General features: G+C 35.5%; 1 protein-coding gene across 5 annotated transcripts in view; it reads left to right on the plus strand.

Moving 5' to 3' along the window:
* Positions 1-13,965, plus strand: part of LOC103572911 (synaptotagmin-11) — an 87,385-nt gene that overhangs the window by 56,263 nt on the left and 17,157 nt on the right. For all 5 annotated transcript variants that reach the window (XM_053740425.1, XM_053740427.1, XM_053740430.1 and 2 more), the window contains 3 exons: positions 3,571-3,735; positions 3,887-4,114; positions 4,202-4,506. In XM_053740425.1, coding sequence (XP_053596400.1) covers positions 4,479-4,506 — 28 coding nt within the window. In that variant the 5' untranslated portion in view covers positions 3,571-3,735; positions 3,887-4,114; positions 4,202-4,478. The remainder of the gene's footprint in view (positions 1-3,570; positions 3,736-3,886; positions 4,115-4,201; positions 4,507-13,965) is intronic.

A 13,965-nucleotide genomic window follows, 5' to 3' on the forward strand; every position in this document is an offset into this window, starting at 1 on the left:
TTTCCGATTGAATCTGATTGAAACTGATTGGATTTTTTTCTATCAGTTTCAATCAGATTCAATAAGAAAATAATAATTTTTAAGAACTTATTTTCTGATTGAATCTGATTGAAACTGATTGGATTTTTCTCTATCAGTTTCAATCAGATTTAATAAGGAAATAATAATTTTTAAAAAGTTATTTACCGATTGAATCTGATAGAAACTGATTGAGAAAAATTCAATCAGATTCAATCAGAAAATAATAATTTTTAAAAAATTATTATTGTAATAAAAATTCGTACAACGACAATGTACAGAGAAATTGAGCTTCAATGTAATATTAAGCATCAAAATAATTTTTTTCTCTCTAAAGTAAGTATTTAATTTGTAGATAAAAATAAAAGTCAACGTCAGGGTTGAAATTATAACTTTTTTTTTATTGAACCTCAAAATTATTCGGTTGCATACAAATATCCCTGATTAAAAACTCCGATTGAATCCGATTGAATCTGATTGAAACTCAATCAGAATTCTATCAGTTTCAATCGGAAACGAATTTTCAATCAGAAATGTTCGGGAGCGTTTGAGGCCTCCGATTGAATTTCAATCAGATTCAATCGGAAAAAAATATTTTTTATTTTCTGATTGAATCCGATTGAAATATTTCAATCAGTTTCAATCAGATTTAATCGGAAAATAATAATTTTTTAAAAACTACTTTCCGATTGAAACCGATTAAAACTGATTGAGAAAAATTCAATCAGATTCAATCGGAAAATAATAATTTATTTCTCGATTTTATCCCGATTAATCAATTTTTTATTTCTCCGTGTAGAATGTTGTACTTGAATTTAAACTATCTTCCTGATGAGCTAGATATAGCTAAAGTCCTTAGTAAAAATGAAACGAGGCACTGGCTAGCGTCTCGCTAGCGTCGCTAGAATCAATGCTAACGGTAGATGACAGACGATGCGGCCCTCGTTTATTTTTAATAGGGGTATGCGTATTATCTATGAGATACGAGTAGTTTAACATTAGACAGTATAAAAATTGTAAGCTTAATATAGTATAAATCCTTTTTACTGTAGAATGTTCTACTGATTGTATCTTATAAACAGTGCACTTTAGCGATATCACCCTGTTTAGAAAATCTCATAGATTCTCATACATTCCCATAGAGATTTTATGAGAATGAATGAGTTCTATGAGAAGTGCTATATGGTTAAGTATAGGGCCTTATACATACAGCTATAAGAATCTCTCGGATTTTTTTAGCAGGGAAGTATAATAAACAATTCTGTAGAGGACGAAATTTTCTAAAAGATGGGTGTTATGCATCTTTTTCGTACGATGAGCCGTTTTTTTTTTTCACTATTAACAAAATTATATGAAACAAGTGAAAAATGGACTTTCGGAGCAGATAGAATCGACATAGATCGAGTTAGAGCAATTTGTTTTATAGACTTTCAAATTCAACAAATTCTCTGCAAATTAAAACTGGTTTCAAAACGATAGCTTAAAATCTGGCTAAGTTATAGCAATTTAAAAAAAATGTTATTCAATTAACATACTTTTTAAATGGAAAAATTTGATACTCGAGAGAAAGTACTTTAAATTAAATTTAAGAGCTGAAATTTTCAGGGAATTTTTTTCTCAATATAAACAACAAAATTTTCTTGTATCGGCTAGAAAAAAAAAAATTCGTTTCAAACGAAGCGGATTCAATTAGAAAATAATAATTTATCTATCGATTATTTTCCGATTGAATCCGATTTAATCCGATAGAAAATTTTCAATCAGTTTTAATCAGATTCAATCAGAAAATAATAATTCATTTATCGAATTAAATTTTCTGATTAAATTCGACAGACAATTTTCAATCAGTTTCAATCGGATTCAATCGGAAAATAACAATTCAGATAGTATCGAAAATTATTAAAATTTGGGCAGATATGAATTTCATTTATCATTAATTCAGCAATTTTTAAAATATCCGAGTATAGAATTTTATCTGTCTTTCCAATTTAATCAATTTTATAAAAAGTTAAAACAAGCATTTTTCAGGATTATATAAAAACTTTTTTTAAAAAACTGTATTGATTGAGCTTAAAACTATCACGAAAATAAAAGGAAACATCAATAAAAAATTATATATATATTAAGATTTTTTTTTTTGGTATCCCAAAATTGACAGTCTACCTAAAAATAAAAATTTCGGTACCAATCCAAGCTCTTAATAATAATACTACAGTTTGCGTCAATCAATTTTTCTATTTTCTATTCAAATAACACGGGAAAAAAACTTTTTATTTTTTAGAATTTTCTAACTTACAAGCCAATCAACGAATTATTATGCACGATAGATATTTTTGTAGAATATTGAATGCTCTACAACAAAAGTCTCATCATTTTTTGATAAATCTAACTGTTCAAAAGTTATTTGAGCTTAAAGTCAAATTTATAGAAAATTTTGAGATCTTCTTACTTTTCCGGCGAAACTATCAGTTTTATCAGAAAATCTCATAGAAACTTTTTTGTAGGTAATTTCATTTCTCAAAAATTATTATGAATAAAGTTTTTCAAAATTTTGCTTTTTTTTTTTCTAGTTATTTTCATTTCTATGTCAAGCTCTTAAAAAAATAGTTTTCTGATTGATTTTTTATAAATTCTAAAATATAGTTTTTGTATTTTAACTTATATTTTTTAAATAAATTTTTTTCGTGGGGGTGTTTAACGCAAGGATTTTCGTATGCTCCAACTAATAGAAAAAAAAGTTGCTTGAACCAAGAGAAAAATTTCTTAGGAGAAAAGATATATGTAGAGGAGAGGAAATTCAACAGTCCTAGGTAATAGCATTGGGAGTAGTTCGGTGCTCGCCACTAGATAGCGCCTACCACTTGTGAAGTGTCCCTGGTAAGAAACGTAGTTCAGACGTATTGTATTCCAGACTTGGAAGCAATTCTGACACGAGCACTCCTCTGTTCTTTGACAGAGTGACAAGCGCCATTTTTGGTGGTAATATAGTATATCCTATATTACTTCATGACATGAAATCTAATTGTTAATATAGATTCAACGTAGATTTTAATATATTTGATTTTTTAATTTTTTACCATTTAATAACATATAAAATTATTTTTTCCCGGGAATCGATAATTTTTGATTAATTTACAATCGAAACCTTCCGGAAATATCTGATTAAATCCGATTGAAACTAATTGAAAGTCAATCAGAAATTTCCGATTGACTTTTAATCAGTTTCAATCGGATTCAATCGGAAACTTCCGAATGATTCCGATTGAAACTGATTAAAAGTCAATCGGAAATTTTTGATTAACTTTCAATCAGAATCATTCGGAAGTTTCCGATTGAATCCGATTGAAACTGATTGAATGTCAATCAGAAATTTCCGATTAAATCTGATAGGACGTTTTCAATCAGTTTCAATCGGAGTTTTTAATCAGGGAGCCTCATATTACATGTTGGTCAGCCTCGGCTGTTAATTACAAGTGATCTGAGGCATTTCTTATTTTACTGCCCTAGGTATGTAATATAGTATTTTATTTATTTATTTTTTTGTATTATCAGGACTACAGTGGTAATTAGAGGTCGAGTGGGCAGACCGAGAACACTTTAAAATTTGGTTGAGCTCAGCGCAATGCTTAACAACTACTCAACAACAACAAACATATCATTCCCAGGAACCCACAGCTTTCACACATGCTTACTATTCTTACACGTCGGAAAGATATTGTAAGCTTGATTGTATTTTTTAAATTTATTAATTTATCATTTTTCAAAATCATATGAATTATATACATAGCTGTAACTGATTTACGTTGATTTAGGTTAATAATAATAAAACTTTTTTTAAATTAAATTTATTTGTTTCGTCGATGTATAGGCCAAGTCTAGCCACGAAGCATGAGCTAGGTCTAGCAACCAGGACTGGTCTGGTGTTATCATTCTAGGTTTTTATCAAGGCTAGGTAAAGGCTGGTTTACAAGCTCGGCCCAAGGTCCTACATACGTGGGTCAAGCCTGGGCCCGTCGTACTTTCTTTTCTGGGTATGTTATTAAGAGAAAATTTCCCATCCTGTCAAATTCGCTTTACTTGGATGCAAGTTACGCGCGTAAGCATAATTTTATAATTATTTTGTTTCCTACATTACTTTTATTTCAATGGCATTTGTAAACATAAAATTAATTTTATTTTTCAGAATTTCACTCGGTACTGGTGCAGCAACAACTTGCCATTCCATCAGAATGATGAACTACTACAACAATCTTGGGCGTTACATTTAGTACCATCAAACTTCCAAAACGAAGCTTTACGCCTAATGACAGAGACGTCTTACTCTATTGAAGATAATCATCCCAACGTAACAATGTTCCTTCATCATGTCAAACGGATGGACCAGTTTTTGCAGTAAACTAGACCCGTCAGAGTTCAAAACGTAACGGAGGAATTTATTCAAAGTTTCGTACGTCACTGTAATGAGAAAAGCGCTCTTAGTGATACTTGGTAAGTATAATTTTACGGTTATCTAACGAATATGGACTTGCGTTACTAAGGCCAAAAAGGCGTAAATAGTGGCATCACTATAACGGACACCACTCCAAAATAAAGGGGGATATCGCGTGGCGGTGGGAGCTAGAGTGGTGAGAGCTGTGTCCGCTCTAGGTGATTTGACTTAAATAATAATAATAATAATATTAGATGTATATATTTTTTGACCAGGAAATTTTTATTTGTTAAAGGAATATTGGATAGACTGGTCCGTTCCATTAAGGAACATTTATTTTGAACTTTTTTCTATGTATGCATTTGTTACATGTGGATTAGTCCTCTAGCCTAATACGCACTGTAATAACATACTTTAGTTCACAGATGTTAATTTTATTATAACCGGTTTCGCCCCGAATATACTTGCTGGGCTCATCAGTAAAGTTGATGCAAGTATATTCTACTTTAGACTGATTAAAAGATGTTAAATAAATGTTAGTGAATTCATCGGATGATGATGGTGGTGTAGCAAGTATTCCAATCTTGCTATCATCCTATAGTAGAATTCTTTTTAATTTTAAGCCTTTATTGTTATTAGATGTATATTTTTTTTGACCAGGAAATTTTTATTAGTTAAAGGAATATTGACTAGACTGGTCCGTTCCATTAAGGAACATTTATTTTGAACTTTTTTCTATGTATGCATTTGTTACATGTGGATTAGTCCTCTAGCCTAATATAATAGATGAATTCACTAACATTTATTTAACATCTTTTAATCGGTCTAAAGTAGAATATACTTGCATCAACTTTACTGATGAGCCCAGCAAGTATATTCGGGGCAAAACCGGTTATAATAAAATTAACATTTGTGAACTAAAGTATGTTATTACAGTGCGTATTAGGCTAGAGGACTGTTAATGAACAGACGATTATCTCATCATCTGTCTTTTTCAGCACAGTTACATCAAGAGAGACGCCGTTCTTCTGAAGACGCCGACAATGATTTCGAAAGAAGATAAGTACACGGAAAATAATAAAAAATATTAGTGGCAACTCTCTGAGATAGTACTGGGTACTTTCTGTAAAAAAAAAAATTTCAGAAAGTACTGTATGCTATCTAGACTGTATCCACTACTCTCTGGACAGTATTGGTTACTATCCCAAACAGCAACCACTAATATCTCATATAGTACACTCTTAGATAGTAGTCAGTGGCATCTGTAAAGTAACGAGTACTCTGCCGGAAAGTATAGGCACGTTTCTAAGATATTACAAGATACTATCTGCAGATAGCACGTGTGTCGATCTGTAAATGACAGTGGTTACTGCGCATGACAGGACTGTATACTTTCTGAGATAGTAACCAGTACTTTCTCAAATAGTTTTCAGGAATATCCAAGACAGTAAAAGTGAATTACAATTTTAAATTTATTATTTCATCAAATTAAGCCGAATCAAAATCAATTAACATTAATTCAAGGAATGAAGTCGTAATAGCTAATAATAACCTATAAATAATTAAAAACTAATTGTGTCGAACAAATTTTTTTTAACATTTAATTTTATAAAACGATATTAATAATAAATTAACTCAATGAATGCAGTTTTTTTTTGTAACGCAAATTATTTTTTAATATTTTAATTTTCAAAGATTTATTCAGATATTTCTTTTTTTTTTAATTTCTACAGGTGAATTTTCTAAAATTTATAAAAAAAAACTATAAAAAAGAACATCGGATGAAAAAAGAGCATATAAGTAGAAAGGGAAATTTTTAAAATGAATTTTCCAAATGAAATTAGTATATTAAAACTTTATTAGTAAATTTTATAACGGTTGTCCCTGGCTACTTCGTGTCCAGTAGCCACGAACCACAGTTACGAAATTTCCCGATTAAATAATTAACTATTAATTATAAATTATTAAATATAAATTATAATTACTTTGTTACAGGTTCTTAGCGGGAAATAGTTCTCAGGTCGCAGGTCGACTCGTTCTTACCGGACACGCGGCTGAAATAACTTATTCTAGAGAACGCTGATGATAAAAGAAATTTATTGTAGAGACTCAATTACCGCATATATATATATAATAGATTTATTTAACCAAATCCCAAATATGTACAAAATTCCCCTTTATATAAAATTAAATTCTTTCCAATAAATAATTAAATAAGTAAATGTGAAAACGAGAAAATTTTAATAATAATCATCTACTTTAAATTTTCGTTAAAGAAAGAGATATAAATATAATGTAAATTTATTTTAAATCTTATCTGGATTTTATTGTACACGACGTACAAGTGGAATCGGGCGTCGGTTCATCCTTGATTTTGCCGCCGTTGATCCTGGTAGTTCTTGGGCTGCTGGCTGACCGGAACTTGATGCTGGTCACTCTCACTAATCACTTAGATACTGAACTTAACGCAAATTTGGTTTTATAAACCAGTTTATAACAAAAGAACAAATGTATTTTAGAATTTTAGTTGAAATTTTACTACAACGAGAAAATCGAGTAACTAGTAACGAGGCTGTGGGTGTCAGCGCTTCGACTTGAGTGTCTCTTAAATTGATTGCCTGCACTTGAATCTCGAGTCGATCGCTTGGACTTGAATCTCGATTGAAATCTTGAACTTAAATTGATTGCCTGCCCTTGAATCGCCTCTTTTATCTAGTCGTCTTAGGCCCCAACCTCCGATGACCCCTACCTAATTATGCGCATATGACCAATTTACGGTCACCTGCTGCGTGGAATCATCCCCTGTGGTCTAACGCCTAGCTCAGCCAAACTCGGCAATCAGGCTGTAACGAGAGAGAGAGAGAAAGACCAAAAACCAACAAGGACAGCGAGAGAGCCACACTCTCACGTCGTACCAATGCTGCCCGGTTATACTCCCCGTCGCCAGACTTGAGATTGGGGCTCGGAAGCTGAAAGAAAGTTAAACGGTTTTCATCAGCCTTTGGCTGCGCCTGGGCAATTTTAAATCTGGAACGTAGTGATTGCCCAAAATTTTCCCAGTCTCTGATTTTAACTCGACGACCAAAGGACTAATGATTTTATTAACAATGGCTGGTCCTAAGAATTTACTAGCCAAACTAGACGAATATTTGTCGGCTTTCTTACTCAATTTCCGATTTGGGTAATATACCGAATCACCCACTTGCAGTTTGGGTGGCTCTTTAAGTCCCTTATCGTGACATACGGCTTGTTTTTCACTTTCTTTTCTCATTACTTCTTCAATTTTATGCCGTAATTGGTCAAGGCGATTAATCCGAGTACGCCACGCAGTATCATCGAGATCCAAGTCATCTATTTCGAGTCCAGAAATTTTACCCGACAGCCGTGGTTCTTTGCCATGAACCAAATAGTATGGCGACATGTGCAGTGAGGCATGATAGTTACTATTATAAGCAAGTTGGAATTCGCCTAAGTGCTCATCCCACGACGTCTGATCTTTCGAAATAAATGCTCGAATCATTGGTTTAAGAGTACGGTTAATTCTTTCAACCGGATTACTCTGAGGATGCGCGATCGCGGTTGGTACTGATTTTACTCCCGTTTCTTTTAAGTACTCTTTGATCTCATGATTGATAAATTCTTTGCCGTTATCCGTAATCAAAAACAGAGGGTATCCCCAGCGTGAGAAAACACGACGTAAACTCTTCTTAACGTTTAGTCCCGTCTGCTTACGAAGTCTAAAGATCTCAATAAAACGCGTGTATAGGTCTTGTACAATTAACACGTACTGATAACCGGCTTTAGATCGCGGAAATGGGCCAGTCACATCGGCCGCGACTATGGCCCAGGGTTCGATAGGCTGTCGCGTGCGCATCGGCGCTTGAGACGAGGTCTGTTTATATTTGACCTTTTTACAAGTTTCACAGTTCTCAACATATTCGCCGACATCGCGATACATACCAGGCCAGTAGTAGCGTGTGCGTATCAGATGATACATCTTATCGCGACCCAAATGACCCGCATCCGGTACATCGTGGTTTTCTTTTAAAATATCAGGGATCTCATTCTCTGTTAAAACTAGTTTCCATGCGTCTTGATCATCTATACATTCCTTCAAATAATCTGGCTTATAATATTCTAATTTATCCTCGCTATTTATGCGCCAATCAACAAAATTTTCCGGGTATTTTCTAACATTAGCTTTCTTTACGTCGTACCATGAGCGAACTTGAATATGCACAAAATCTACACCCTTATTTTTAATTTCATCGAGGACTTCGGACCACTCTACGGGCTCCTGGTCCTCGTATAAGCGCGATAAGGCATCCGGGCCTTCATTCTCGGTTCCACGACGATGTTCGATCGTAATTTGGTGGGACCGAAGTTCCATCGCCCAACGGGCGAGCCTGCCGTTCGGGTTTTTTAACGTATGAAGCCACTTCAACGAGGCGTGATCCGTGACTACAACAAACGGAAACCCCTCAAGATAACATCTGAGTTTCCTCACGGCCCATACAACCGCCAAACACTCCTTCTCGGTTGTAGTATATCGTGTTTCGGCACCTCGTAACGGTCTGCTTAAGCATATTATAAGGAACTCTTTTCCGGTATGTGGTTCTTTTTGAACCAAGAATGCGCCTAGCCCCGTATCACTCGCGTCAGTATATAAATAATAAGGCAAATTTGGCTGCGGTACAGCCAAAGGTTTGGCATTGACAAGAGCTTGTTTAAGATCTTGGAAAGCTTTTTCCTCTTCTTCACCCCACTTCCACTCAGTATTTACGCTACATAATTTATTTAGAGGTCCTTGAACCTTCGCGACGTTTTGTAAATGTCTATGGTACCAATTTACAAGCCCGCAGAAACTGCGTACCTGTTTTCTAGACGTTGGACGTGGAAAATTCGCGATCGGTGCTATTTTCTCAGGGTCAGGTCGTAGACCCTCTCTATCTACAATGAAACCAAGAAATTTTACCTCAGATCTCGCGAATTTACATTTACTTGGATTTATTAACAATCCAGTCTCGCGAAATATTTCGAACACAAGAGATAAAATGGCTTTATGTTCATCGTAAGTCTCACTTATAATTACCCAATCGTCCAGGTACGCGAAGACTTTTTCAGTCCAAGAACTCGGTAAGTTTCTCTTGTGTACTCGCTCGATAAATCTGTCGCGAAGTTTATCCATGGCTTTTTGAAACGTTGATGGTGCTCCCGCGAGACCATAAGGCATGCGAACCCATTCAAATTGCCCCCTACCTTCGACAGAGAAAGCAGTATACGGGATGGACTCCGGTGCCATTAAAACTTGATGAAACGCTTCCTTGAGGTCCATAGTAGTTATATATTTCGCATCATGTAAAGCACTTAAAATACGTAGCATATTTGGAAGAGGATGAGCAGGTAAGATAGTATATTTATTGATTGGTCGGTAATCGACGCAAAAACGCCAACCACCCGAGGCTTTGGTCACCATAACCGGAGAACATGACCAGAAACTGTTACTGGGCCTTATATAACCCTTCTCGAGCAGATCGTCTATTTGTTTATTTAATTCAGCCGATATAACAGGACTACGACGATACGGACGAATTTGTATCGGTTTAATTCCAGGCTGTAAAACGATCGTATGCTGCACGAGGTCAGTTGGACCTTGGTTCGGTAACTCCGCGAATTTAGACATTTCCAATTTTAAGAACGCATCGAAATCTTTCTGCTGATTGGCAGTTAGTGTTTGACAACGAGTCTGTTTATCATTACAATTAATTAGTTGAAAAGGATGACTTTCACCAGTGCCTTTAAATTTCCAAGTTTTAGTTGCGCAATCAATCAATAACCCAAACTGGAGAGCGAAATCCATACCCAGGACTACTGAATAACTCAGGTCCTCGAGGACACTCAAATATTGCTCTCCCGCTACTGTATCGATTTGAATAATAAATGGAGCCCCGCCGATAGTTTTACATTCTGTATGATTCGCGAGAAGAACTCCCCGACGATTCGTATCATCTGGTTGTAATTGACCAGAGCTTAACTCACATATTTGGTCATAAACTCGCCGATTGATATAGGATCTCTCACTTCCCGTATCAATGATACCATTAACTTGCACCCCGAATATCCAAATAGACACAGGTATTCGTGCTGTAATTATTGGTGGTCCAGGACCAGTACCAGGATAAAATTTTGTCCGAGATGCAATGCGATTAATAATACGTGAGGGTAATGCTGTATCTTTAAATATATCAGGAAGATACGACGCGCGTGAAGGTGAAGAACAAGATGATGGAGGGGTAGTACTAAAAGCTGGATCTTCAGATTCCAAACCTGGGTCCAATTCTTCCTCCCAGATCTCTTCAGTCTCCTCATTACTTTCTAACGGCTCCAATCCACATAAATATGGCACTCCAGGAATGTTAACAGACCCTGGTTCCTCACATTCATCTGAACCAATCGATTCGATAAGATCACTAACTTCCAAAATTTCTAAAATCTTTAGGGGCATTTCATTAGAATTATTTCGATCCAAATTTCCACAGATCTCTTCAATTAAATTATTAAACTCTATTAAATTAGCCGTGGGCCGTGCTTCTTCCCTCAAGCCTTCCCATCGGATAATTTCGTCAGTATTTAAAATAGAATAAATATTATTTGAAACGGACAATTTATTATTTACAACAGACAAATTATTAAAAATCGATAAACCATTCAGGTTATCGTATAAATCGCAAAATTCCATAAAGGTTTCTTTTTCAGTACTCGAATTCAACAAACGACCGCCACTACTAATTTCATTTATCTCATCAAAGCTAATTAAATCTTCTGAAATTTTTTCGACTGCTTCTGGGCTCCAGAGGTCAATTAAATCGACCTCAGTACCCGATTTATCATCATTATTTTTAAACACGGAACCAGTAAAATTCAAAACTGGATTTTCTAGTATAACATCGCCTACTTGTTCACCACTGGTTAGAACTACTGGACCGACAGTACTCACTAAGACGCCGTCAGGTCTCATTAAATTTTCGTTTACTACATTTTTATTATAAGTTTCAATCACTGGACCGACGGTACTCAAATCTAAGACGCCGTCAGGTCTCATTAAATTTTCATTTACTGAATTTTTATCATAAATTTTTTCCAACGGACCGACGGTACTCAACTCAAAGACGCCGTCAGGTTCCGAAGTTTTATTTACTACACCTTCATAACTACTGACTTCAACCGGACCGACGGTACTCAATTCTAAGACGCCGTCAGGTTCCAAAGTTTTATCTAACGAATTAATTACTACTTGATTTTTAAATTGTTTTGGTTTGTCCAACCAGGCTTGATGTAAGCGACGATTACTAGGGCTCCGATTTCCCCTTATTATTTGTTTAATAGATCTTCTAGATTTCGCGCCCTGTTTCCTCGGGGAATAGGAGGGCGAAACTAGTTTTTTGACGACTCAGTGTGGCTGGCATCGTCGACACTGGTCAACTGAGCTTCGACGCAATTAGAGTGGTTATTATTATTATTACTATTATTAGGTATTAAACGATTATTATTATAAGACTGATTACCGCCGTTATTACGGTTGTCGTTTGCTCTGAAATTTCCCGAACTAAAATTCGAATTTCCTCTATTAAAATTCGATTGCCCACGACTCGAGTTAAAATTATTACGGTTTACATTAGAGTTATAATTATGATTATTTCTATTTAAATTTGTATTATTATTATTATACCTATTCTGATAATTAATTGGGACAGAACCATTTGACCGACGGGAATTGAAATTTTGGTTCGACCCATTCCTAGGTAAACCGTCATTTACCTGAAAGCAATTCTGTCGAATATGTCCTGCTCTAAAACAAAAATTACAGACGTCAACTCTTATATTAGTACACTGCTCAAACGCGTGACCATTTTGTCCGCAATCAAAGCAGAAATTTTGGTGAAAATTTCGACCAGCAGTAACCGCACTGTAAGAACGCGGTATAGAATCACCGTTGTTCTTCACGTTATTAGAATTTCGTGCCCGATCATTTTGGGAGCGATACGATGAAAAGTTTTGTTGAGGGGGTTGCGCAGTTGCCGTTGATGCGCAAACGATTAATTTACCGTCTTCACCCTCTCGGATTTCTTCAATAATGAGTGGTTGCATATCATTCATCATCTCAACCAAAATCGGAGTACGCGGGAGTGTGTGTACTGCTGAAAAACGCGATTTTTCTTTTGTTTTAGAGTGTGTTTTATCCGACGTGTCAAACACACGTTTATTTTCCTCCAAAAGTTCGGCAGCTTCATGTAATACCGATAGGAGGTCATCATAAGTATGTACTGACCTAGAAAACACCAAAGTTGATAGGCTTCTAGGTAGATGATTTCGAATGTTTGTAACTTGTTCCGACTCTGGAGGGGGAATACGCATTTCGCGGTATTTCTGTTGTACTCTGAATGCAAAATCAATTGATGATTCGCCGGTCTGTGGTCTTAACTGACCAATTTCCATTAGTAACTGCGTATCCGTCTTTTGAGATCCAAATGCTCGTAGAAACTCCCGCTTAAAATGGTCATAATCTGTCCAATGCCTACTAAACGTATCATACCATTTAGTAACTTTACCGGTTAAAAGATACCCAAGAATTTTTACATAATCGGTCATAAGCCAACCCTCACGAAACGCCATGGCTTCGAACGAAGCCAGAAAACTATTGGCTGACAAGTCGCCCTGCGGATAACGTACAGGCCACGCTCTCACGATTTCTCTGATATCCCGCCATTTACGTAGCGAAATCGGGTGTTAACGAATTATTCTCTCTAGGTTGCTCGATGAATCCTTGGTATCTTTCACCGCCATTGTTGGTCGGATATCTATCTGGGTAGTTACTGGCTCCCAAATTATCCTCTAGTATATCATTACTATTATTACCAAAATTATTTATCGGGTAATTGTTACCGAGATGATTATTATTGTTGACATTATTATTTAAATTATTATTCCGCATTCTATTAGGGCAATAGTTACCGTATGAATTATTATTATTATTCAGGTTTGAATTATTATTTATTCCGATTGGGTAATTATTTACATTATTATTTGTGTTCATATTTAAATTATTATTTAAGTTATTATTTAAATTGTTATTATTTGTGCCTGCTATGTTACTGTGGTCATTATTGGTTCCACTGGTACCAGGTTGTTTATAAAACTGGAGGGCTGAAGGAGTCATAGCCCTGGTTTCTTGCGTCAAGTGTCCTGTACCGTACTCCCCGTCGCCAAAACTGTGAGCTACGTTGCGAACTGTTTGAGTATTTGATTGTACAGGCACTTGTGGATTATTTTCCCTTTGTGTGCTCAACGCAAGAGTTAAATTTTGAATACAACTCATAAGTTGAGCCATAGCAATTTGATTCATACCTTGTTCAGCTTGTGCGGAAACTGGAACGGTGCCAGGATGAGAAGCGAATCCCGCATTAGGCTGATGCATTCCTGAAGTACCAAATATTTATTGTGCAGCGACTGCATGCACT

Source organism: Microplitis demolitor, chromosome 1, assembly GCF_026212275.2.
Source record: "Microplitis demolitor isolate Queensland-Clemson2020A chromosome 1, iyMicDemo2.1a, whole genome shotgun sequence".
NCBI lineage: Eukaryota > Metazoa > Arthropoda > Insecta > Hymenoptera > Braconidae > Microplitis > Microplitis demolitor.